Source organism: Drosophila obscura, unplaced genomic scaffold, assembly GCF_018151105.1.
Source record: "Drosophila obscura isolate BZ-5 IFL unplaced genomic scaffold, ASM1815110v1 contig_151, whole genome shotgun sequence".
NCBI lineage: Eukaryota > Metazoa > Arthropoda > Insecta > Diptera > Drosophilidae > Drosophila > Drosophila obscura.
This window is the reverse complement of record NW_024542737.1, coordinates 1,749,054-1,775,046: the sequence shown is the minus strand read 5'-3', so window position 1 is coordinate 1,775,046 and position 25,993 is coordinate 1,749,054. Positions and strand designations below refer to the sequence as shown.

The following is a 25,993-nucleotide window of genomic DNA, read 5'->3' as shown; positions in this document are numbered from 1 at the left end:
TTCTACGTGCGGCGACTCCCAAAGTGCCCAAACAAAACCCGAAATGATGCGCATTTTTCGTGTAATGACAGAACGTTTGCTGCCGATGCTGTCATGCACTGAGAATGCCCTGATCTTCCTGCTATCACCTCGCCACCAATGTAGACAGACTAGACTGATTAGACGGGGCACAGGCTTGACTGTAGAAATCTGAAGCAAGCGAATCTTTTTGGTATGGCTCTTGCGGGAAGAGGGAGAGTGAATGAACTGCCGCTTACCGCACGTATCGCTGGAACTTTGGACTCCTCGACAGTTGGGTGCAGCGGCGCCAGAGACTTCTTGAGATGAGAATGGAGTGCCTGGCCCAGGCTAGCGGCAGATTTGGTTCAAGTCGCTGCAAGTGCGGCATGTTTCGGCAAGGTATCGACTCGAACTGAACACGAAAGGCTAGGACAGCCCAGTCCAGCCCTTTCTTCAGGTAGGTTTTGTTTCCGACAGGCCCTAAGCAGCTCTAGCTGCAGCTGCAGCCTTCTGTCCCGCGACAGCTGCCGTGTAGAGGGATGATCTTGGGTTAGGAGGCTCTAATCTGGTGGGAACTCGCAGAGCAAAGAGAACAAGGCCACTCTTGCAATCGTTTCGTCACAAAAGAGCGTGCGATGGATAGAGAGCGAGATTCTCTCTGAGAACCGCCATAATTAATTGTATCAATCGAATCCGCTGATACGCGTGTCATATGAGTACATATGCCAAAGTCGGCACTGATCGGTGCTCAGTCCGTACAGAGTTTTCGTGGAGAATGACGGGGCCACAGCTGCTGGGGATTTGCCTGTGTCTGGTGTTGCTGCTGCACATTGGAGTAGGAAGAGCCTGTCTGTCGATGCTGGAAGTGGGCTGCTGGTGGAACGGCGAACTCATGCTGCATCCCAATTCTTGCAGATCCCGCGTAGTGCTAAACCTTTGATGATAAGCCGGGCAGGTGCAAGTATTACAAATACTGTCCCGGCTTTATCGAACTTGTTAGGAAAATAAAGAGAAATTCACCGTTAACTGAGGTCGAGACGAGGATCAAGGATAGCGCAGGCTGCTCTTCCATAAAGGTAAGTCACAGCATGATTCGCTGTGGGATTCAACGGTTCAACGATTCAACGATCTGCGTATCGTAGACATTCGTCTGCTGCACAGAGCCCGAGAACGATACGGGACTGAAGCTGCTGCAGCAGTCTGAGGAGGTATGCGGCAAGTTCATGGGTCCCAAGGTGTTTGGCGGCAGCGAAATCAAGATGGGATCGAGGCCTTGGATGGCTCTGCTCAAGTTCAATACCAGACGGTTCGGCAGCCGGGAAAGGGACCAATTTCAGTCTGGTGGCACGCTCATCACGCCACGTAAGTGGAACTTTCTGCATTTCTGAAGAATGGATGAACCGATACTAACGCTCTGCCCGTACGAAAGGTTTCGTCCTGACCGCCGCTCACTGCCTGATCGATGGATTCCCGTAAGTAGGTTGGCGTGTGTGTCCACCCCATTTAATTCTGATATCTGAGCAGCGTGGCAGTGAGGCTTGGGGAGCACAATACAACCTCAGAGCAGGACTGCAAGATGCTGAGATCGGAGATATATTGCCAGCCGCCCTACGAGGACATAGGCATTGAGAATATCATTGTGCACGAGGGTTATTTAAGGTACACCCAAAATAATGACATAGCCCTCATCAGGCTGGTGAGGAACGTGGTGTTTACGGGTAAGTGCTTGACTCCCAGGGGAAATCGGATTTATCATGTGGTAGCGCGGGATCCTCTGGGGCAGATCACATCGCTCCCATATGCCTGCCCCTCTACGACGAGCTGAAAAGGAGAATGCTGGAGTCGCCAGTTATGCGAGTGACGGGCTGGGGCAGGCAGAAGGTTAATGGAACGAATTCCGATGTGCCCATGGAGGCTGATGTCCTCTCCTTGCCCCTCGCTAGCTGCACTGCTCTGCACCACAGAACCATCGCCGAGAACCAGATCTGCGCCAGCGCCTCCCTCCGGGACAGCTGCAAGGGCGACTCTGGGGCCCGTTGCTGTTCCCCCTTAACTACAAAGACAGCATCCAGCGCTTTGTGCAGATCGGAATCGTGAGCCACGGCCCCGAGGGCCCAGAGTCAGACAGCAGTCTACACGGACGTCAGCAAATTCATTCCCTGGATCACCCAGAAGGTGGCTGAGTAGCAGTGCCCAAATGTAGACCATTATATGAAATAAGCCTTGGATGTAAATCTGAGTGAATGTAAATAATTTAATTGACGATTAGTTGGACACCTAACACTTAACACCTGACACTAGAATTAAGCCGCCGCCGTCGGATCACGATCACTGATGGCCTCCACGATCTGGGTGAGGCGCTGGGCTCTCGTCAGCTTCCACGAAACACACGACAGGGAGGTGATGAAGAAGCCAATGCCTAGGCAGCCGATGGATACTTTAGGACTTTGGCAATGGACTGGGATGCGGCACTTACCCATTAGCAGTATGGCCTCGGAGGTCTCATCCTGCCAGGCCTTGGAGACGACGCAGAGCAGTATGAAGCCGCTTAGCAGGCAGAAGGAGCCGACGGCCACGGCCAAGGTGATCAGGATGATGACGGGATCGTTCAGCGTCCGGTAGGCGAACAGCGTGTGGCACAGAGATCGTTTGCGGGGCAGTGGCGACACATCCACATCTCCACTGCGGCGGAAGGGGCAGATTGCAGATTGTGGAATTAGTTGAAGACAGGGACAGCCGTGTGGAAACTGCGATACGAACCAGGCTTGGGCGTAGGTCGGAAGAATGGGAACACCTCTGCACTCCATCGCGCATGTCGATACACTGAAGGCCCTTCGTCCCCGTTCGACTGGGCTCCACTTTTGGGGTGGCGGCTGCCGCTGGCTGGCACTACTTTCTAATAATAACTCCGCCAGCTGACGATCGCAGACGCGTGTCTGCCGCTCTAAAATCGGAGTTGGAGTCGGAGTTGGGGTGGATGGGACTCGTCTATTTATAGCCGCAAAGGAAGTGCTGCGCTCTAACGGAACTAGACAGATGCCCAGTTCTCAGATCTTCTCCGGGCGTAAAAGCCACAATGGATGTGCATGTATCTATTTTTACCGTTCAATTGCGGAGAGTTCAATGCTCTCTTTATCGGGGGGGAACAGAAACAGACAATGGAAAACGTAACGAAACATAACGTAACGGAATGGCAGGGCATGGCGCAAGGCGGGTGGAGGGAGGTGGGTGGGTGGAAGGTGGTAGGAAGCCGCAGTCGGATTGTAATACAATAAATCAACTTCATTACTTTGCTGGCTCCGAGCGTGAGCTGGGGCCCTAACAAGTGCAAATCATTAACTTGATGCCTCAAAGTTCACGTTTCGCATGTGCCAAGGTAGCGTTGACAACCGCCACGCACAGCATCCATCCCCAGCACTCACATTCACATCTATGCTTAGGTATCCCCCCACTCACCACCCCACACGGACACAGTCTCTTTCGTAGTTATAGAAATATATGTACGATGTACTTCAACGTGGCGTGGCTGCTGCATTCAAGCGAAACGCAAATTATGCAAAATAACGACGTCAAAGTTTCAATATAATGAGAAGCCAGGACGGCAGGATGGTGGGATAGGCTACCCCCGGGTATGGGAGGGGTGGTTGAAATTTAGTCTGAAATTTCATCCCCAAGCAAAGGCCTGGATCGATCGGTGTGCACCAATGGATCTCGCCCATTGTGCGAGGGAGGCTTATCTGGGAGACAAAGACTGTTCCTATTTATAGGAACAGAGCTCTGATTATGCGGATTCATTCTACGGGCACTCGCGCTGCGCGTGAGACTTGGCCGGAAATTAACTTGTAGGTCGTCACCCATGCTCAGCCTTGGCAGACATAAAAGTCCAATCGAAGGCGTCGCCATAAACAATTATTAACTTTGTTGCACATTATTGCCACATGGGCGGTGTGGCGGGTGTGGGCTGTGGGGTGTGGGTGTGGGTGGGAGTCAGCCATATGGCGACAGGTCCTGTGCTCCTTGGGCTTGGGCGACAGCAGCGTGTTGTCGTCGCCTTGGTTACATTGTAAAACGTTTTATTGTCGCCGGCATCTGGCGACGATTTGTTGGCAACGCACCTCCATCAACCCCAGCCCTTGCCAGGCGCTGTCCTCACTCCTCACAGAATGCCTCCCCCTCACCCCGCAGCACACTGCGTGAGAGTTGAGTGCCAGCGGCACGACACGACGAGACCCACTCCTGACGACAACTGTTATGCTTATCGGATGCTTTGTGAATACGAATTCGAATGCGGATGCGGATTCCGATTCGGATTCGGATTCGGTCAACGTTGGCTGCTGGTCCTGGGGAACTGCGGCAAATTGCCGTTGGTTGTCGGGCTCAGGCGTGGCGGCGTAAATAACCGAGGACCGAGGTGCCAACTGCCTCAAAGCCAGTCACACAAAAGTTTGCCAACAACATTAGATAGAGGCCAGAGGGTGGGGTGGCTGCTGGATTTGGATCTGGATGTGGATGTGGGTGTGGGTCTGGGTCTAAGGCAATGGAAAAACTTCAGGGCCGATTACATTGGGGCAGCCAGGGTGAAATCTTATCGCCGCACAAGAACTCGTTTCGTTTTAGTGCCGCAATCAGCGCTGCTCACTTGCAACTTCCCCTGGCAGGACAAATATTTTACTTTTACTCTTTCGCTGCCCGCTACGCTCCGTGTCTTCTTTTTTTTCTTGGCTCCATTTCTGGCTCCATTCCTGGCTCCTTCTCCATCTACATCTCCATGTCCATCTCCGCCCCAATTTCCTCCTCCGCCTCTAAGCTCTCTAATGCGATGCGAAAGTGTGCCAAAGTCGCTGACAACGAAATCAAACACAGCGCCAGAGCCAGAGCCAGAACCAGAGAGCGGGCGAGCAAGTCCGGCAAAAGGCTGCAGAAAGTTAAAATTAAATTAGCGTTTTTTCAGACTCTGCTGGGTAGCAGGAGGACACGGACACGGAGACGGAGACGGACAGGGCTAGGGTCTGGCCATCCGAACCCAACCCATCCGTTTGGGTATCCTTGGGTCGATCCCTGGCTAACAGCCCTGAATGGCTAACAAGGTATTCGCCTCCTTGGGCCCGCTGTCTGTCACTGGCTGCTACTTAGCCAAATTAAAATTGCAGCGCCGAGCACTTTTTGCACCCTTTCTAGGAGTATTGCTCCCCGAGCTAAAGGCTCGGATGTTGGATTGGATGTTTGCTTTGGGATATCCTCCAGCTCGCGGGTGGTAGCCTGACCTTTGATCCTGGGATTCCGGTAGAGCATTTACACTTCGGTTTTCAGATGCCACGGATGCCTTTCCGTTTTATTTCGCAAATGCCGTGTTATCGTCCGGATTCGTGTCCGGGTCCGGGTCCGAGTCTGAGTCCGAGTCCGCGCTCAACTCCAGTCGAAAGGATAATGCGCGTAATTGTTGTCCATGCCCGGCAATTGGCATAAGGAATGGAGCGGAGCGGAGTGCTTATAGCCGACACCATTCGTATTTGCATGAAACACATTAAAAGTCGCCAGAGAAGCTCAGCGGCGGCAATTCAATTTCCGCCCGTGCCCGTACACACAATCTGGGATGCTTGAGCAAACCTCCGGATTATCGCTAATTCCGCACATACATATATCTCTGGCTTTTATATGCGTGTGCATTGAGTGATGTGTGCGATGGATGGATGGATGGATGGCAGTTTTGCTGGTTTGCTGGATGACTTCATCAGCCTCGCGGCTCTCAAATCGATTCCCACAAGCGTCAACTTTCGCTCTCTCTCTCTCTTTCTCTCTTTGGCACACACTCTCGACCCACATCCGCATCAGACACTGCCAATAGTGCAGCGATGGCTCCGTTGGCATCGTTGTGAGTGCGTGGTGGCAGGCCAGAACAAACATGCGAGTGCCGCGTCAAGTGGCGTCAAGTGCACATTATCCGAGATCGATGCCGCGAGGCAGAGCCTGGCATATGGCCACAGCTGCTCACTGGCTCTGAAGGATCGAGAGGCACTGTGTCCTCTAAACTAAACTTAAACAGACTCTGTCAGCAGCAGCAGGCAGCAGCAGCTTAAACTTTCATTAAAATCTGCCGTTTGTTTGAGCAACGTTAAAGCGCCGAACCGTGCTGGCTTCACTTCGCTTCACTTTGCCTGCAAAATTGGCATATAAGTGGCTTTTCGGATGTGTGTCTCTGCGTGTGTCTGTGTATCTCTGTGTGTGTCTGTGTGTGGGTCTGTCACATGACTAACAGGGAATATCAAAAATATTGCCATAAAATATGCCAGAACAAGCCCCGGAATATACCAGCAGCAATGCAGATGCAGATGCAGAGATACTCGTCGTACGAGCATCTCTCGGGTAGACAGCCAGAGCTTGGCATCTTGACTGACGCCGATTGACGCGAAAGGGGGCAGGGAGGCAACGAGTGCCTGGTGCCTGTGCCCAGAGACAAGGTAATGAAAAATATTTCCATATTGCAAATAAAGTCATCCTGTCTTCGTGGCAGCCCTAAACCTATTTCTTAACCCTTGTCCTAGTGGCAGCGCGGAGAGAGGAAGGTTCACCTGCTGGCATGCTCTGTGCTCTGGTTTTTGTTTTGGCAGCACGGCATCTTTCAATTTGCGACTCGAACGGGCGCAACGGCATCTCCAACCCTCCCATCGTCATGCCCCTGCTTCATGGGTCCAGGCCCGAAGTTTATGCAAATTCATTTCAGGGGCAACGCAGCAGCATTATCAACACGGTGATGTCTTGTTCTTGTTCTTGGGTTTGCGTTTGCGTTTACGTTTACGTTTTCGGCTACTTCATGATGATGATAATAATGATGATGATGCTGTTGCTGATACTGATGCTGATGGTTATGCTGATGAAGATGATGTCGTTGTGGTGCTGCACACAATTTGGCATATTGCCATGGACATGGGCACGGACACGGACACGGATACAAACACGGCTACGGAATCGGAGCATACTCGTAGTATGCATTGTTGCAGTTGTTGTCCGCAAGTGTCGGCATTTGTATTATTACAATTATTACGTTGATGTGCCTCCACCTGGCCTCCTGGCCTCCTGGCCATGGTCCTCGTGCTCTCCTCGTCCTCGTTCTTGTCCTGTTCGGTTCTGTTTGCATATTTGCGGTCAGTGTGCGGTGTCAGAGTCAGAGTCAGAGGTCGGAGTTTCCAGCTGCAGTCGCTGGAGTTTCGAGTACACTCCAGTTCGCTGCGTGCAGCATGTAGCATGTAGCATGCAGCGTGTGTGCACACGGCGTATACGCAATTAACCATATTGGTCAATATTATGCCAAGTTACGCGCAATTTCGCGGTCGCGACTTTCATTAGCTTTGACCAGTGGCCCAATATCCATCGAGGGCTCAAAGAGGTGCCAAAGGCAGCTCCCACTTCGCCTTTCTAAACACGCGGCTCTACAATATACATATGTACATATGTTTGTTTGTACTCGACTAATGGTAATTGTGGATCGGTGCTGGAGGGGCAGGGGTGCAGCTGTGGTGCTTGCATCAATGGGCCTGAGTTGTGTTTTTTTTTTCTTTTTTAATTAAGTTTTGAGTTGGCAAAGTTTTGCCTGGCTTAAACAATGGCCATCCACTTGAGACTTGTTTTCTTTGTTGCCTGCTGCCAGCTCGCCCACTTCCACTCCCACTCCCACACCCAATCCCTATTCCAGTCCTGCCCCACGCTCAAACACACTGCTTGCCACACTGCTGCATAACTTGATTAAATTTCACTCCTTCCCGGAGACGGCGACTGCGGCCATAAACCACGCTCGTTTAATTTCAATCCAAAGTCTAAGCAGTAACAAGAGCCAATTCAATAAAAAATTAAAAAAAGAAGAGAAGAAGGAGGAGGAGGGGGAGGAGGAGGAGCTCGACAGCCTTGGGGAAAGCGGATTGAAAGGGATGAAGCAATCACAGGAGAGCGGCAAATAAACTTGAAGAAAATTAAAAGTGGCAGCCAAGAGAAGCAGACGAAGCAAACTCAAGTTGCCATCCAACTTTGATGGAGAACAGAGAGCAGAGCCCTCCGAATGAAAAGGGGCAGGGGATGGAGCAAAGACTGGGACAGGGACAGGAAACGTATCGACTTAATTGAACAAATCGCAGTAAACGAGCCGTAAATTTTTAATATGTTTCGGTTTGCGTAAATAAAAGCTGACGCAAACTTCCTGTGGCTATCACTGAGCCAAGGACCGCAATCCGAAGGAGTTCTGAGTCGGTATAGGAATCGATTCGGGCAGCCCTGTTTGGGAGGGCCTTAGGGCTGGCCGAATTAATAAATCAAATAAACGCAAAACGAAGTAGAACCGAGAATGAGACGGAGACTGGGCTTGGGCCTGGGTCCGGGCCCAAGTCGAGGTAAATTCATTCAATTAGTAACTAGCCAGGGCCCCTCCCCCGCACTCACTTAATTACTTCTTCTGACGGCTGTTGACTGATTAAAATACGGCAGAATTACCAAAGCCAGAGTCAGAGTCAGAGCCAGAGCTCTGGCCGGGACTTTAAGCTTTGACATTTTGGCATTAGCCAAGGCCAGAGGCAGGGGCAGGGGGGGGCAGGCGCAGGGGCGTGCCTCGGGGCGCAAAGACCGTAAGGCTGGAAGGAACAATATTTTCTTTGCCCAGTCGGGCATAGGTCGATGTGTCTGGACTTGTGCTGCTGCTACTGCTGCTTCCCTTTTGCATGCGAATTGGAGTGTTAATTCAGAAAGACAGAAAGGCCAGACATCCGGTTAGCCGGATGAAGACCCAGCCAAGACTTTTGTTTTTGTTTTTGTTTTTATTCGGCATTTACTCCTTTAAGCCAACATCTTCCTAGCCAGAGGGGAATGGGAACGTGATCGCGCATCGATCATGGAAGGGAGAATTGGGAAAATGGCAACACATGCAGCAAGCAGAAAAGGAAAAGCGGAAACGGAATTCGAATTCGAATTGGAATCGAAGCATGAAAAATGCTCGCTCTGCTGCGAATGCGGGTGGAATTGTCATTGTAATAGTAATTTATTGTTGGAAAAACTTTGCCAGCTCCTCGCACATGTCGACACTGTCGATTGTGTTGGGGCGGAGAACGAGGAGGGGAAAAAAAGCTGGGAGACCATTTGACATTTGACATATGCGAGTCGTTTGACATACAAGCAAATTACAAGGAACTATTTGTCTTGTCGGCTAAATCGTATAAGCTGCGAGTGGAATCTGAATTGCGGCCACATACCACATAGCAGAGCCCGAAAACAAATTGAGTGTGTTCTATGGGGCGTATTAGTGATGTGTTGCGATCCGACAGCCAGTGAGCTAGGGAGCCAGTGAGCGATGATGGTCCGTGCAATCCACTCCACTCCTTAGTCCCAGTCCCAGCCACAGCTGCATTTCATAATTAACATAACACAGGGTGTATGAGCGATAAAAAATTGATGTCCAGCACATTACCCATTCAGTTCCGTTCCGTTCCGCTCTCTGCAATGCTCTGGAGAAACTTTCCCCATTGTTGCCTGTTTTTGTTGTGCTGTTGTTGTTATTGTTGTTGTTGAATATTTGGCTGCATTTTGCATTGAGTAAAATGTTTTAATTAAAATTGAGAAACTTTTCCAATTAAGAGCGCCGGACACACGCCTTCGAAGCGCATGGAAATTATCAATGCAGGAGCTGCTTTTTTCGGTGCCACGAATGCATGTCCTCCTAAATGGAGTCATTGTGTGACTGCTACTGCTACTGGGACTGTGACTGGGACTGCTACTGGGACTGTGACTGTGAAGAGTGCTGAATGTTGAATGTTGAGTAACGAAATTAATTAGCTGCGAGAGTCCAAGTAAGTGTTGGCAAAAGTTCCATAAACTTGGTAAGCCTCCCCCGCCCCCGAAGCCGCCGTGTCCCTGTCCCAGTCCCTCTGTGTGCCCGTGTCCCAGCCCCTGTCGCAGCCCGGCTAATTGCGTCTGTGAGCGTGTTTAACTTTCGAAAACTGTAACTTAAACGAGGCTAATTAGTTCAAGAACGCGTCGGCAAACGAGCGCAGGAAAGTGGGCGAGCGGCCCTGCTTTAAGCCAGAGGCAGCTGGGTGGAGCAGGTGAATGGGGCAGCTGGGTGCGGCTTTGCTGGATGGGAACTGCATCAATAATGCTACATAGTAATAATCATCATCGTCATGCATGTGAAAGCCTGCTCAGAAATGCATTGCATTCATGGCAACATGGTAACATGGCAGAAGGCAGCCACAGAAGGAGAGCTCTGAGAGTGCGTCCTGAACTGCTGGCCTGGTGTGCTGGTGGACTGGTGGCGCCTTTCGCAATCACTCACCTGGCACACAGATTAAGTTTATGTGGCGCCGTGTCGTTCACGTGATTAAGTCTGGGCCGCATGGCACTGCACTGCGAATTGCTGGAGGAAGCTTTGCTTTCATTGCAATTAAGCTGCAACTGCCACATAATGATAAAAAGAGAGCCAGCTGAAAGGACTGAAAGGACCGCGAGGCACTGCCTCAGCTCAGCTCACCTCACCTTACCTCAACTCACTCTTCCGGACGAGGTCCTTTTCTGGTTTTTTCTCTGTTTTTCTGTTGCCTTCCTGTTGCCTTATTTTGCATGTGGCGCAAGGACACCCGGATAATGTGCCGCTTGCCGCATGCCACACGCAGCTAACGCCTCTAACTGGGTTACGCTGCCTCGAACGGGTACAACGAATTTAATTTGGCCTGCTGCGGCTGCTTAAACGTCGAGCAACTTGCAACTTGCAACTTGCAAACTCGACTCTCGATTGTCTGCCACTTGGCGGCCATAAAAGGCATCGCTGCCAACTTTTGATTGCTTTCCAGCTCTGAAAGTTTGTTGCAATAGCCAAACACACACACACACACACGCACATGTGTGGCAGCTGCCACTGAACTTTTAATAAGCATTCAAGTCACAGTTGCAGAACGACCCATTTTCACACTCGATGCGGCAGCAAATCTGCATTTTCACGCACCTAAAACCCAGGTGGCGTGGACCACAGCTCCACACCGTCCCTCCGAGTCCCTCTGAGTGCATAATTAGGCCGTTTCGTTCCAGGTCTCTGGTCAAGAGCAGGACTCTCTCCTTTCACCTTTCACTGGCTGCCTCTGCATTGCAGTTCTGGCCATGACGTTGGCGCTTTTTGATATATTTCTGCCATGCAGTACGAAATCTGCGCTTGTATTTTAAGATTTCGCTGCCCATTTATCAGCCAAGAATGCGCTGAAAGTTTTCCACCATTTCTCCCATTTCTGCCATTTCTGCCATTTCACCCAGCTGCCTTCTTTCCTCTTTCCATCCTTCCTGCCCTGCCCCATCTTTGGTGCTAACGGGGTTTAACGGATTTGGCTCGCCAGCAGCGGCAACGCATTGCACAATTTTAGAGATTCCTTTCGGGTCTTGGTCTCTCTTTTTTCGGTGGCACCGTGCAGCGAGCAGCGAGCAGATTTATTGCATTCAACTTTCGTGTGACTTTCACAACAAACTTTTGTGTCTTGAAACTTTTCAAGTTTACTTAAGCAACAAAAGTTTGTCCTACCATTCAGATTTTTCGCTTTCTCGTCGAATTTATTGCCAAATACATCCGACTGCGAGCGTGGAGCCGTCGCGAAGCCCAAAATGAAGTGATGGTAATATTCTGTAAATTATGCGCATTAAAATTTAAGCTTTCTCCCGCCCGCCTCTGCTCAGCAGAACCTCATGTGTGTGGAAACAAAATGGCTTCGCCATAAAAGTTTGCGGTTTTTCGCACCATTAGCGGGGAAGTGCCCCCCGGCACGCACACACTCGATGATTCCGCTGCTAATGAGAGCGGGAATGATGAGCGCCTTGATGCGAACGATGATGCCATTTGGCATCCAGTGTCTGCATCCGGCGGAAGCGACTGTCCAACGATTGTTGCCATAAATCATTCGATTGGCGGCTCCGGCCAGGTATCGATTGCCAATCCATATCCAGCCATTTAGCCTAGAGAGGAGGGTATGGAGCCGTGCCGTGCCGAGCCGAGCCCGGCGCATAACTCGCCAAACTAGCATTAGAATTATTAAAATTCCTGCTGTGGTTTCTGCTCTACATGCCACACTGCCACACAGCCACACAGCCACATAGATATAGATGTGTCTGTGGGCATGGCTTTCACTTGGCTGACTGGGCCATTTGGCAAATTAAAAATATTGCCACGGGGGGTGGACCGTTGGGAGAGACCTTCTCTCTCTCTCTCTCTGCCTCTCTCTTGACTGTGCTCTCACTGAAAAAGAGAAATAATAAAAACGTAACCAAAGTGGAAGTGGCAACAGCCACAGAAACAGCAGCAAAAAAGAGCAAATACGGGATATTTATGCCACACAAAATCAATATCAAAAGTAGCACACAAACAGGGGATACAGAGGGAGAGGGAGATACATTTGAAATATTAGCAAGACCCAAATATTTTCCATGCTCGCTGCGCCCCATATACTCCCCAAATCCCACACGGATGCATACACAGTCACACAGACATTGGAGAGCTCTTCGGAGTTGATGGTCCAGAGATGCGCTGAAAACAAAAATATTTATAAAATTGATGCTTGAATGCAATCAAATGTGGGTTTTGTTTTTGCTTCTCGTGCAGCTATTAATCCCTGATTCGGAGAAGCGTCGTTATCGGAATCAAGCTCTTAAATATATTTAGAAATTCCTAAGAAATCAATCAAAATGATCCACTTTGTGGTCGAGATTTGCAATAATAATATGACGAATCGGAGAGTGAGCTGTTGTTTGCATGATTTCTTGGAACCCATCATTTTAATAATGAACAGCAGCCCATTGTTATCGATTCAGGCGATGACCCTGCCTTACCCCAGGCGCCCCCGACGCCAAGTGCAACAAATATGATTGAATTTGAATGTACGTATGTATGAGTAGAAATTGACAGGGGCAGGAACGGCACTCTCGATGTAACTGCAAAGCCATTTAAGTGCAGGAAATTGAATTTTGAGATGCTGCCGTCGAGCACTCAATGGCGATGGCGCTGGCGTTGGTTATGACTGTGATATGAATCTCTTCGTGGCTTGGATGCGGCAACAACTTGTTGTATGAGCCGGCAGCAGGACACCCTTCTCTCCCCTCACTGGCTGCCGCTTGTCAATTAGGAGCCGCACATTCCACAGCTCTCGACAATTTCCCGTTGGACAGAGCGGTGCGGAAATTACGGCACGCCCATTTTAATCATTCGCCATTTCCGTCACAGTAGCTCGTCATCGTCATCGCCCTCCTGCAGCAAATGCTCTCCAATGTGTCTGTTGGGGACATTTCTGGGGAAATCTGACAACTTTTTGAAGCTTCTTACCCTTACCTGGCCGAACTGGTGGCTGGATGGCTGGTCAAAAGTGCAGGGCTTAGGCTCTGTTCGAGAATAGCGCTAATTGCACTTGGCTTGAGATTGGTAATGGGAGTGGGAGCGTGGCAATGTAGCAGCAGGGGGCAGCAGGGACATGACAAATTCCGTTGGCACAGAAACCACGCAAAATTTATGGTTTCAATTAAAAGTTTCACCATTTCCGTTCATTTGCGGCGCAAACAAGCAGCCAGCGGCAGGCGGCAGGCGGCAGCACCCGGAGATGGCCAGGCCAACGAAATAAGGTAATGAGCTTTGGGTCCAACAAAAGCCAAGGACCAGGCCAGGCCAGTCCAGGCCCAAAACTTGTTACTTGTCCTACTCTTCAGTAGTAGACCTCAAGGATATATGCGTGGTATGGCTGCAAAGAAGAGCGGAGCGTATTTCCCAGATCAGCTATGCACAGTGTCCCCTATTTGGAAGACATGAAGCTGCAGCTTTGGCTGAATAAAGTAACTGTCATCCGATCCACCAAATATAATTTCAAATGGAACCTCTTATGATGTTTTATCCATTCGAAGCATTGGAACGGAGTCGTAAAGGGTATCTTTTGGTTGGAATTTCAAAAATATAATTCATACTTTTGCATCGCTTAGGAAATGGCAAAAGTTTTGCCCATCCGGCCGGGCAATAAAAATGTGAATTATGCGCAAATTCACAAGCTCCCCCCATGGGAAGCGCTCCTTCCCCTAATTGGTCTGCGGGCCTGCTCATCGATGGCGTTCGTGCAGCAGTCATCGAACAGGGGCCAAGGATCCACGACTGTTCGCGCTGTTTGCGTAACCTTTGAGCGGAAAATGCGCGGATATGTAAGCACTGTTTGTCATATCGTCACTAATTGAAGTGCAAATATTGATGAGTGCGGAGCAAATGCGCTCCGCTAATTTGCACAATTCGCGTTCTGTCGCCCGGCCGCATAATGCGCCGCAAAGGATGCCATGCCAGAGCAGAGCAGAGCTGCCTCTGCCCTGGCAGCAGGATGGAAGCCAAGTCAATGCCACACCCACACAGCCCACGCCCACAGCCACGCCCATGACAGTGGCAACAGTCAGATTCCGATGCAGATTCCGATTCAGATGCAGATGCCGACAAATTTGCCAGGCAATGGCAGACATCCTAAATGCTGGCGCAGCACACTCGGCAGAATTTCAAATTTATTCAAATCAACTCGTTGCAAATGGCCCCAAACTGAGGCGGCTGTGGGCGTGTGGGTGAGTGCCGAGCAATGAGCAGCGCCAGCCGAATGAATGATTCAATTAGGCATCAAATATTTACTGCAGACGTTTAAATATTGTCAGTCGGAGTCAGAGCCAGAGCCAGACCCAGTGCCGGATTCAGTGGCAGGATGCAGATGCAGAGCCTCCCATGCCCGTAAAGAGCTTCAAACTGCAGCTGCAGCGGAGCTTTTCCACGAGAACTTTTCTAATTGGCCGCTAAGTGCGTTCCCCGGCTCTTGAGCTCTTGAGCTCTTGAATTCAGGTCGGTTTGGGCTCGAAACTAAGCCAAGTTCTGTCCAGTCCAATCATGTGCTGTCCTGTCCTCCTCCTGACAGCTGCAGTCTGACGAGAACGAGGACAAGGAGCCAGAGTTCAATATGTACCCTGCATAAATAAGTAAATAACTTTGGCATTGTTTCCCTCTGCATTGCACATCTCCCATCCGCAGACCCAAGACGAAGCCCAGTTTCGATTCAGCAATAGTTTTCTTTCCAGATTTATGAGTTTTTTCCCCATCCATGCAAAATAGTTCCATGTCCATTGTGTATGTGTGTGTGTGTGTATTTGTGTGTTTGTGTGTGCTGCAATTCCAATAGTTTGATTACAAAAGTTTTTCAATTGAACATTTCCACAAACGAGCAGGTGGAAAATGTTGCTTGTTTCTGCCTGAAATACTATTTTAATGGCAGAGAGGAGTGGCGAGGAGAGCAGAGCAGAGCAAAGGAGTAGCAGGACTGCACATTTTCGCATTTCTGCGCATTTATGTAATTTAATTTGATTTGATTCGCAAACATTTCGCTCAGGCCCGACCAGACTCTCTGCCAAGTTGTCGCTCAAAACTTGAACACTCCAAATATTTTCATAATTTTTATCACGATTGTAATTCTCGCCAAAAGTTTTTGCATTCAGAAAGTTGCTCGTTCTGGCCAACTTTTTGAGGCGGCCCTGTCCCTGGTCCCTCGCTCTGGATCTGGCTCTGACTCTGGCTCTGGCTCTTGTCCTGATGCTGGAAACTTTTGGGCTGCTGACAATGAGCTCACAACAGATTTCTGAGTTAATTTCCAGCATCATTTTGGTTCCTTATCCTCCGCCCAGCCTCCCGGGCACCCGGGATCCGATTCTGCTGTTGTATGCAACTTTGTCGACAATAACAATAACAATTTCGAGTACACGCTGCACGCACTGTTAATAAGCCGAATTATATAGCCTCAAATGGAGGCTGGTGGCAGGAGGCAGGAGGCAGATCCGCCAAGTTCTTAAGTTGGTTCCATCTCTTCTTGGCAGTTGGCTAATTGGTGTTTAATGCCGATACTTACGTAGCAGCAGTAGCAAGTGGCAAATGGCAAATGGCAGCCGGGGTTGGCTTTAAGCTGCGGCGCCCTATCAATGACGGGCCCAAATGGATCTCGCTGACAGACAGCCAAACAATGCCATTAATCAAGCCGCCTCAAGGTGCACGGCCAGGCCCGGCCCGGCCAGGCCAGGCCAGTGTGTTAGCTAGGTTTTTGCCCAACCAACCAAATTCCCCAACTCACATGTCACATGCAGTGACGGGCACAGCCGGAGGAGTGGCTGGGGAGTGGGACCCACATTCACATCCACATCCACGCCCCTTCTGGATACCACATGGAGCGACAGTTTTTCCTTCGCCTACTGCTGTGTTGCCTCGTTTTTTATTTCCCGCCTGAAAACAAAAACCGCCACTATAGAGGGATACCTCAATAGAGCCTCGAGGGCCGAAGCCGTGGATACCCTTACGCTGTGGGTTACAGCTTCACAGAGAAGGCAATGAGGGTCTTTTGCTGCTGATCAAAGGGTCATTCCTATACTCTTGGGGTCAGAAATTCTTCCTTCTCTGTGGGGGCAAACATCTGGTCAGAGTCGTAACCTGCCCCACTGCAAGGGTATAGAAAGAGGCACCACCAGCAGAAGACCTTCCTCCTCCGCCCAAGTGCTGACAGCGATAAATTCTAATGCCGGGTCAGCACTGCGAGCGACCACGCCTCCCGCTCCTGCTCCTGCTTCTGCTCCTGTTTCTGCTCCTGCTTCTGCTCCCGTTCGGGGAGCGTGTATAGATGTAAGAGTATATGTATATGTATGTGTGTATGTGTGTGTGTGTGTATGGGGGCGTAGTTGACCAAAGCATGAAAAATGCTCTCGCTTCCGTGGCTTTTTTCTTTCGTTTTTCCTGGGTTTTCACAGGGTTTTTCCTTGGTTTTTTGTTTGCTGCCAGCCGAAGAAATGAATGAAGAAAGGAAGTTAACTGCCATTTGGTTTTTGTTTGCAAGAGGAAATATTTTTAGCACGTGTTTGGTCAATTTCTGTCCCTGCCCCGAGCTCCTCTCCCCTGCCGCTTCCATCGCTTTCGCCCAGGCACATTTGTCACTTTAAATGCAATTTGACTTGTGCCCAATGCGCATAAGTTTGCCCAGGCATTTTCCGAGGCATTCTCCCGGCAATTTGTCGTGTCTTGTTTGGCCATTGGGAGTGGGCACAGAACAGGACACCGCAGAGCACGCTATAAGGGCAGCAGCATGCATCTGGGAGCGCTTAGAGGAGGGCTCAACAGAATCAATTTTAAAGTGCTTCCCAACAGCAGAGATATTTATTGTCTGCACTTGTCTACTCCAAACTCCGCAGGACTCCGGGCTCCGACTCCAACTCCAACTCCGATTCCACCGGGGCATGCAACGAGCCTTTTTCAATCTGCATACGAAATCAGAGGCAGAAGCCGGTCCGGGCCAATTATCCCGATGCGATGACTAGGAGCACCATGGAGGACTCTCCAGAAAGGACTGTTCTCCGTCCATTCCGTTCCCGTAAATCTTCTGCAGACACGCCCCTCAACCAGCCCGGAGGCCTCTAATGAGCAGAGCAGCCGGCACTGCATTTTCCGAGCGGAAAATGGCAGCGGATGTATTTGCATATGCGCTCGGCTGATGAAAAATTACCGCCGAGGTGACGGCGTGGAGGGTTGGGGTTGCCCTAATGTGCATCGATTACGCCTTCATGGGGATGGGTTGCCGCTGTTGCTGTTGTTGCCCCTGTAGCTCCTGTGGCTCCTGTTGCTGTTGTCGCTTTGGTGTTCAATGAGCCAGAAATGTCTTCATTATGATTGCATATACCAGGGGCCAGGGCAGGGACAGGGCGATGGATGGTGGCAAACTTCGTTTGTTGCTGCCAGAGAAGTGCGTACGAGCGTGGTAATTCTCTCAGGGCAAAATCTCAGCTCGAGTCAGACCCAGAGCCAGAGCCAAAGACAGGGTCGGTTGTGGCACACAGGGCGTATGAGTATGAGGATGAGGATGAGTATGAGTGATGGCAGCAGTCATATAAACTGACAGTTTATTTACCCAACGCCATCATTACCGCAAGCCAGTCAATGTTTTCGGGGGACTGTTTCGGGAACAGGACCGTCAGCCAACAGCCAGTACCCATGTGTGCATGAAGCCACACAAATTATCGCAACGACAGAGCGGGCAGAGGCAGGGGAAGGGGCAGGGGCAGGGGCACGGGCAGCAATGTGGTATGAAAAATTGACTGTGATTTATGCAATTATGTTAACAAAATATTTACTTGCCCACAATTGATTGGCAGTGGCATCAGGGAGACATTAGCAAGGACGGGTGCGGTGTATATGCGAAAAAAGGTAAGGGCACATCTAATCGATCCCTGCTGTACCCTACGTAGAGTTTTATGAACTACACGCGACCCACAAAAAAAAAAACACAGAGAAACGAAGGCGACTGTGTAGGCGACTCTCTTCATTGTACAATTTTGTGGCCAGCAGCAGCAAAACTTGGCCATAATGAACACCCTTCGACAGTCTGGGAAGCGAAAGGAAAAGTTTGTCATGTTTATGACGCACCCCCCATCCCATCCCATACCATACCATGGTGTCCCATGCATCCCATCCGATACCATCCCCGGGCTCTCGGCATTGATGCCACTTCAACATTGGGTTGTCAGGGGCAGCCGTTGGCAAGTTTTTGATGTGCCTGAGGAGGGCTGCAGGGGCGGGGCGGGGCGGATTGAGGCACAATCTAATAAACGAGCTAGCAAAAAAGAATAACAAACTTTGACTGACCTTTGCGGGTTGTGGGACTACGAGCTCTGATGAAAAATATACCTTTGAAGGACTCCACACACACACACACACACACACACACACCCACTCGCACACACACGCAAATTGAAATGAATAATAGAACATCATGAGGCAGGAAAAACAACCCAAATGAGACCCATTGTAGTTGCTGGATGGAGCTCTTTGTTGCCCATTGACTCCCCCACCCGAAACGGTCCCTGTCCCTGTCCCCGTCCCCGTCCCCGGGGTGTGCGTGGCGCAAAGCAAACAAACAAAGTGAGAAAAAGTTGACACATTCACTTACCAGATTAAAACGGATCCCGCATCCCGAAAACAGTATTACCACGGACTACGATTGCGACTGGGGGAGCGCACCTGAGGGTCAAAGTTTGGACTGACATTCGATGGCTGCCGGATTCCTTTGATTTATGGCCACAAAGTATAGTAGTTTGGCCACTACATCAATGTCAGTTAATTGCCATTTATTAAGACATCAATTGTCACTCTTTCCCCGTCCCGTGCTCCACCCCCTCCACAGACAGTTTCTCAAATCAGATAATCCCCCAGCCTCAGCGAGCGCCGCGGAAGTTCACAAAAGTCGGCTGGCAAAGAAGGCAAATTGCTCAGCGAACTGTATTAAACGGGGTCATGTGCGCAATTATAAAGAAAAGCAAAAAACCATCTGGAATAAACACAACGAAGATCGCATACCCTGCTCTGGTGTTGCCTCAACGGAACGGTGACTGGGAGAGAGGGTAGGCCAGCCCCTCGCACATGCCACAAAACTGTACTGTACAGTGGCTGCCCCTTCCCCTGAAAGCAGCCAAGTTTATTTTCCATGAATTCCCAGCAAACGGAAGTCGTCTGCGGCAGCACAGCCAAAAATTCTTGCATCCCTCCCTCTGACGCCGTCGTCACGGCTGGCTGCTGCGTCTCTGAAGAGGCACTCGGATGGAAAGCAGAGCTCTCTGCCCCACTGCCCCACGCAACACCACACCCCACTCTGGAAATCGGCGGCCACTTCATTTAAATCGTGTGAGCCGATGCGTTTGATGATTTGTTTTCGAGATTTGTTAACAAATTGATGGCCAAAGGCGGCCCAAACTGTGTCTGGTGAGGGGGATTCATAATTTTAGCGCCCCACTGGATTTATCATCCACTTCAAAGGCGCTAATATTGCGGGGAGGGGGCGAAACATATCTAATTGCAAATTAGATCCATGCGAGAGGTCACGTGTCGTGGTCGTTTGTGTTTGCACATGACCCCCGGGTGCGGGAGGGTGCTGAAGCCAATCGAAGATGAGCCAAAGCCAAAGCCAAAGCCAGAGCCGGACTAATCCTGTAATTACAAATCTATGGCTCACTGCTCGGCTGACTCTCTCTTTTTCTCTTCTCCCAGCTTCAGCTCTTCTCTGCCCTTCTCTGTCAAGGTCTGGCGCTGCCAGGATTCGCAGAAAATCAATACTGCGTCGCTTTCGCTCCTTGCGGTTCCTTGTGGCCCTCATAATTCTCATAACGTTGCCATTTGGCAGCCTCCCCCTCGAGTCCATGTCGACGTCGATGCCATCCCTTCGATTCGATTCGATTCCATGCGATTCCGTGAAGTCTGTGGGGCTCTTTTACATGGAATGTCTGCCCGATAAGAAAAATGCGCATAAGGGGCATTGAAATTTATTCCCTGAATTTATGCCCCTTCGCATTATGTTCGTCGGACCTTTTGCCGTTTTAATACACGGTACGGCTGAACAGAAAGGGTATGCTCTATTCAAGCAACCGAAGGAGTCCTTTGGATTCCAGAAAAACGATGTTGAATATTCACAGATATGGAAGTAAGACCGACTGGGGATATCCTATAGTCGCAACGTTTTGTTTTGCGTTTCCCTCTCTGAGCTTCCCCTTTTGCTATTCTTATAATTTGCTTGTTGAAATGCTGAAAGTTGCGAATTTTATCGGAACTGCAATGGAAATGTGACTTGGACTGGGAGCAGGCCAGTGTATACGAAAATAACAAGATTTTCGTCTTCCCCGGGGAGGCAGACCGTCTTATCGCTGCTGTTGCAAGTGCAGACCTACTCGGGCTGGGCGGACTTAATTTATGCAAATTACTCATCTGATGATTAAATACTTATTCTATTGACAAACAGCGTCGAGGAAAGGCAAGGTAGGGCGGGGCAGGGCACAGCAGAGCTCTCTCCTTTTCTGCTCTGGGGCACCGCAAGGGTAATTTGCGAAATGCACCTAAACCACACGTCAAGCCCGGTGACTGCTCAGACGACTGGCCATTGGAATCCTGGGCATGCGACCAATATAAACCGAAACCACATCAAAAGCAACAGAACCGACCAAAGCAAAGCCGGCCAAGGGAGCCAAAGGAGTTGTGAGCCGACAGTTGTGAGTGGAGAGTGGAGAGTCCTCTGCGGACAACTTCTGATGTATCCACATAAATCCGGTTTAATTAATTTAACCTGTCAAGCCGTTTGATTGCATTTGAATGGCTTCAATCGAATGAAGTTGAAGTGTTACATGCAAGGCATTTAGTGTTCCAAACAGACAGAAAGAGACAGACAGAGACAGAGATAGATAGAGAGAGAGAGAGAGCAAGAGAGTGTGTCTGTTGCACTTGACAAGGAAAATTGATTTTACTTCGTTCGCTGGCATTTCATTTCCCTCGCGATTGTTTTGGAATTGATATTGAAAGCTGTCAATTTGCATTTGACATCGTTCTCCATTTTTGCCAAAACTGCACTTTTTCCCCTTCAGTTTTCCTTTTCCTTTTACTTTTTCCCTGTGCAACCGATTTTCCCTGCTGCGCTCCAACTACACGTTGCATCCCTCCCTCCGTGTATACATTTACTTTTTCTGTTATTTTTTGTTGGGATTTTTCAGTTGATTTGCCTGCCATTTGCCATTTGGGGAATGGAAACGGGTATGGGAATGGGAATGGGAGAGATTGCGCGAGAGCGCTGGAAAATCGCTGCTTGACTTTGATGTGTTTGACATTGTTTTCGTTTTGTCGCTTTTCCGGGGCCCCCACAAAACGCTCGACATTTGCTCTAGAGAGCACGTCCTGGCGGCAAGAGTCAGTGTTCAATGGAATCGGAGGGTTAGGGGCTCAGGCCTGGCCTGGCCCTCGATTTGAATGCCGCAGGAGCCGAGCAGGAGTCGTCGCAGTGTGCTTGTTTATGTCAACGGCAATGACTTTGTCATGTCACGGCTTCTATTCAGGAGGGTATTCCCAGTCCCCGCTCAGTGCAAAAGCCACACCCACGCCGTTCTCCATTCTGTCCATCAATTAAAGCGTTTTGCCGCAACACTTTCAGCCTCCCAGCCACTCTGCACATTGTCACATTTAATTATTTTATTTCAGCAAATTATGCCACATGAAATTACACGTTTGTCCGACTATGATGAAGCCATATAACTCGTGCTATACTATACGGAGTAGTAGCTGCAACATATTCCGGGAATCATCGGGGAGGTGTGGGTGTGCCGCTTTAAAGGCTACTTTGGGGCAGGCAGCAGTGGCAGTGTGGCAAAATGTTCGCTTTAAATATTTACCGCGATGAAGAGCCAAGAGCGGACTCATAAATATTTAGGAAGCTGGAAGCGAAAAAAGATGAATGGAGCTGGTGATGGGGCGCTGGGACGGTGGGAATAAATTGTTAACACGCATGTGCCGCGAAAATAATGCGAATGATGAAAATTAACTGAAAAGTTTATTAAATATGCAACAGCGAGAAATGCGTGATGGTTGGGGGAAGGGAAATGGAAATGGGAGCGGGACTGGGACTGGCAATGAGAGTGGTGGATGCCACGCGTGGCAGTAGGCAGGAGGCAACTGACGAAGAAGAAATAATGAACGTTGAATGTTTAAACAAAGCGAAAGTCCTAGACAATGCCGGGCGCACACTGGGTGGGGATAGGGCGGGGTGAGAGAGTGCCTGCCACGGCCGTGTGGCATTCAAATCTAGGCTACAACTTTGCTTAATGCAATAACCGTGTTATGGGCACGCCACAAGAAGCAGGACAGGGGCTAGAACGAGCAGAAGCTCGTTCGGGGGCATGGTGGAGGCGGCGCACATGTAAATGGGAACACGGCATCAACAATTCCCTGGGAAGTCAAGACAGCGACACGCACACACACACAAACACATACACACACACACAACTAACACCCACACAGGCAGAGGCAGAGGCAGAGGCAAATGGCTCCATTGTGAGGCAACAAACACAATCAAATGCATTGGCCTAAGGATACTGCCATGTTTCCAACAATGAGAATTCGCCACGAGAAAGAGAGAGAGAGAGAGAGAGAGAGAAAGGGATCTGTAGAGGTGGACGGGGAAGGGACCACTGGCAGCACAGCGGGGTTCTCCTCTCAGTCATTCCTACATTTCTGAACTTTGGTCGACGCCTCATACCTGCTGCCCGCTGAGGTATCCCTCCCTATTAAAACGAGGAAAACCATTGGTATTCGCATCTACAGCTTTAAATTGTATTCTACGCAAATGATTTTGTCATGAGCAGCACTGCAATCTCTTCTAAGTCCATATAGAATCCACCTCCCTCACACCTCATTGATCAATTTAGGAATAGATTCCTTCACTGATGTCCCTGGAATACACTCGGACAACGTGCCCGAGGGGTATCTATCTATTCGAATAAGTCTGTACTGCTGCTGCTGCTGCTGCTATTTTTCCCTCCCCTCTCCATCCATCCCCTTGCAACACTTGCAACTCAAGCTTGTTTATTTTTATTTTCCTGCCGCCATCCCACTCTGGGTTCCAGTTCCATTCTGATTCACGCTCAACTGGCAGAATGATATATGGTATGAGCTGGTATGTGCCTGGCATGCGTCGCCTGTTGTTATATTTCTGGCCCCGACTCTGACTTATGATATGGCCTCAGCTCCCCCGAACCCCGCTCTATGGGGCATGAATTATTGTCGCTGTGTGCAATTTTCAATTTCAAAAGAAGGCAAACAGGCCGCTAGATGTTTCCCGTAAGCGATTGAATGCTCCGCTCCCTAGTAGCCTCTAAGCACTTTATCGGTTCCGTCTTCGATATGGCCTCAGATCCTCTCCAGGGGCTCGGCTAATTGCCAAAGTTGGCCCCCGAGAGCTTATCGGCGGTAAGTAGATTGGTTTTGGCCATCGCCTGGAAGGTACAAATATTTAAATTTTCCCCAAATAATATATATTGTATCATTATACTTTAGCATGCGCAATCAGCATGGGGTGCGCGTCCCTGCTTCTCCTTCTCCTGGTCGTGATCCTAGTCCTACTTCTGCTACTGGCTCTGTTCCCGTCTCTGTCCCTGGCTTCCTGCCAGCGTGCCGATTTAATTCGTTTGCATAAATTTTCGTTGTTTTTTTGTTGCTTTGGTGGGTCACAAAACCGAGTCCTGCGGCTTTTTTATGCCTTCTATATCGGGGGTTCCTTCTGATTCTGAGTCTGCTTCTGCTTCTGGAGGGGTGAATGTCTGCGTGCATGGCCCCATTTTGTATTATTTTGTTGTTTTGCGTTGCGAAATTCGATTTTAATGTGCTGGCAAATGCTTTAAATATTTCCTTGTGCTCTGGGGGAGTGTGCTCCAAGCTCTTCTCATCCACCTACTTGCCTTTTTGGGAGAGTAATTGTCAATTACGCTGAGAGTTGGCCATCGTGGAGTTGATCAATAATTCATTAGGCGTTTGTTTCTGCCTGGCCTCTAGCCTCTAGCCCCTGACCCATGACCCCTGACCGTTGCCCTCACCACTGACCGCTGACCCAGCTGCTGGACTGCTGGACCCCGACAATCGCTGTAGTTCTGCTCCTCGGAGGGTCATAAATCATCATTTATATTATTAACAAGGGATCAAAACAGACAAGCCAAACTCTCTACACACGAACACACAGACACTCAACGGAACACAGGAACACTTTCATATGCATATGTGAGAGTGCATATGTGTGTGTGTGCGTGTTAACCGGAAACCAGAACAACCGCAAACGACAAGGGAGTGTGTGTCCGTTCGCTGCTCCGAAGCTAAAGCCTTCTCCTGCAGCGAAAGCATCAAAAACGATGTGGGAAAAGGATTTGGAGGTGAGGCTGGACTTGGAGAGGATAGGAGGTCATCACGCCAAAGTGTAGCATATTTATGGTCGCCGCATCCTGTTCGGCCACGGTCACGGCAAGTGAGTCCAGTCAAGGCTTCGCACTCTTGTGAATAATACAGTCGTTGATTTTGTGTTTCAATGATTATGTTTCGTATGAGTTCTGCCGGGAACTGGCGGTTTTCTGTGACTCTGCGACTTATCCAGGGCTGATCAGCAGACCTCAAAATGATATTCCAGCTCTAGGACTGTAACTCTACTTACTGATAAACTAATAAATGCCCTGACTCACTGCATCCGAGTCAGAGTCCGGAGTCCGGAATCTGAATCACTTTGCATAGCTCTCTCATTTACTCTCTCTCTCTCACACACACTCACACACTCATTGTCTCCGCTGTCCTTCTCTTTCCCTTTCTCTGTATGTGTTTGTTTTTCAGATGGACTGAGCTGGAGGCAACTCCCGGCAGCTGTTGGCCTCCTGTGCTTTGCATGTTTTATAGTTCTGACCTTAATACCTGCGGACCCTTTCACGATGAACATGAGCCGGAAAAGGAGAAGAGAGATGGAGCTGGAGCTAGAGATGGAGACGGAGACGGAGAAGGAGCGTGTGAAGTTGCTTTTGTCTTTGGGGCTGCTGGCGCTAAGCTCAAAAGCAAACACCTGGATCCACGTACCTGTCGCTAGGGGAGCTGGAGCTTGCAGCAGTGGCAGTGGAAGTGGCAGTGGGATGTGGGATATGAAGGTGTTGGCTGTGGTCCAGTCGAGGGGGGTTTTTTTCCCCCATTGTTCTGGAGTCCAAATCAATGCATCTGAGAACTTAACCAATCGATGGAGGAGGGCATTCCAGATGCAGTGCGGCTGTTGCCCGAATCCACAGCAAACATGGCCAGCAAAGAGCCAAGTAGCTTCCATTGAAGGCGTGTGGCAAATATTCCGGCAAACATCATGAATTATGAATATTCTAATTTGGATCTTATCGCACTCATTAACACCTGGCTGCCCTGTGGGCCTGGCCCGTCACTCTTTAGAATTTCTCGTCCGCTTGCGATGCTGCCGGAGGATTGCATTCACTAGCAAGGGCCCTAACTGGATAAAGGTTATCTATCTCCCACCCACACACAAACACACACACACACACACACACACACAGAAAGTGGGGCATACTCACACGGTGCTTCCTCTGCGGGCTTAGTTCAGTGTGTCAAGGTGCAGCAAGGTGG

The 25,993-nt window shown here is 49.8% G+C and overlaps 2 protein-coding genes across 5 annotated transcripts; one reads left to right on the top strand and one right to left on the bottom strand.

Annotated features, from left to right (window-relative positions):
- Window positions 1–762: 762 nt before the first annotated feature.
- LOC111078205 (serine protease grass-like) lies at window positions 763–25,908 on the top strand. 3 transcript variants are annotated; one of them, XM_041591880.1, is made up of 6 exons: window positions 763–835; window positions 916–1,076; window positions 1,143–1,362; window positions 1,430–1,472; window positions 1,525–1,718; window positions 25,211–25,908. In XM_041591880.1, exons 3-6 carry the CDS (start codon window positions 1,224–1,226, stop codon window positions 25,720–25,722), a joined length of 888 nt encoding a protein of 295 aa, XP_041447814.1. In that variant the 5' UTR covers window positions 763–835; window positions 916–1,076; window positions 1,143–1,223; the 3' UTR covers window positions 25,723–25,908. The 3 variants fall into 3 exon arrangements, with proteins under 3 accessions (XP_041447814.1, XP_041447813.1, XP_022228464.2); XM_041591879.1 differs by having other exon boundaries at window positions 765–1,076; XM_022372772.2 differs by lacking the exon at window positions 25,211–25,908 and adding an exon at window positions 1,784–2,108 and having other exon boundaries at window positions 765–1,076.
- LOC111078207 lies at window positions 2,242–3,035 on the bottom strand. Of its 2 annotated transcripts, XM_022372776.2 has the most exons (3): window positions 2,761–3,010; window positions 2,477–2,682; window positions 2,242–2,419 (listed from the first exon to the last, which is right to left on the bottom strand). In XM_022372776.2, exons 1-3 carry the CDS (start codon window positions 2,805–2,807, stop codon window positions 2,304–2,306), a joined length of 369 nt encoding a protein of 122 aa, XP_022228468.2. In that variant the 5' UTR covers window positions 2,808–3,010; the 3' UTR covers window positions 2,242–2,303. The 2 variants fall into 2 exon arrangements, with proteins under 2 accessions (XP_022228468.2, XP_022228467.2); XM_022372775.2 differs by having other exon boundaries at window positions 2,242–2,682; window positions 2,761–3,035.
- Window positions 25,909–25,993: the final 85 nt, after the last annotated feature.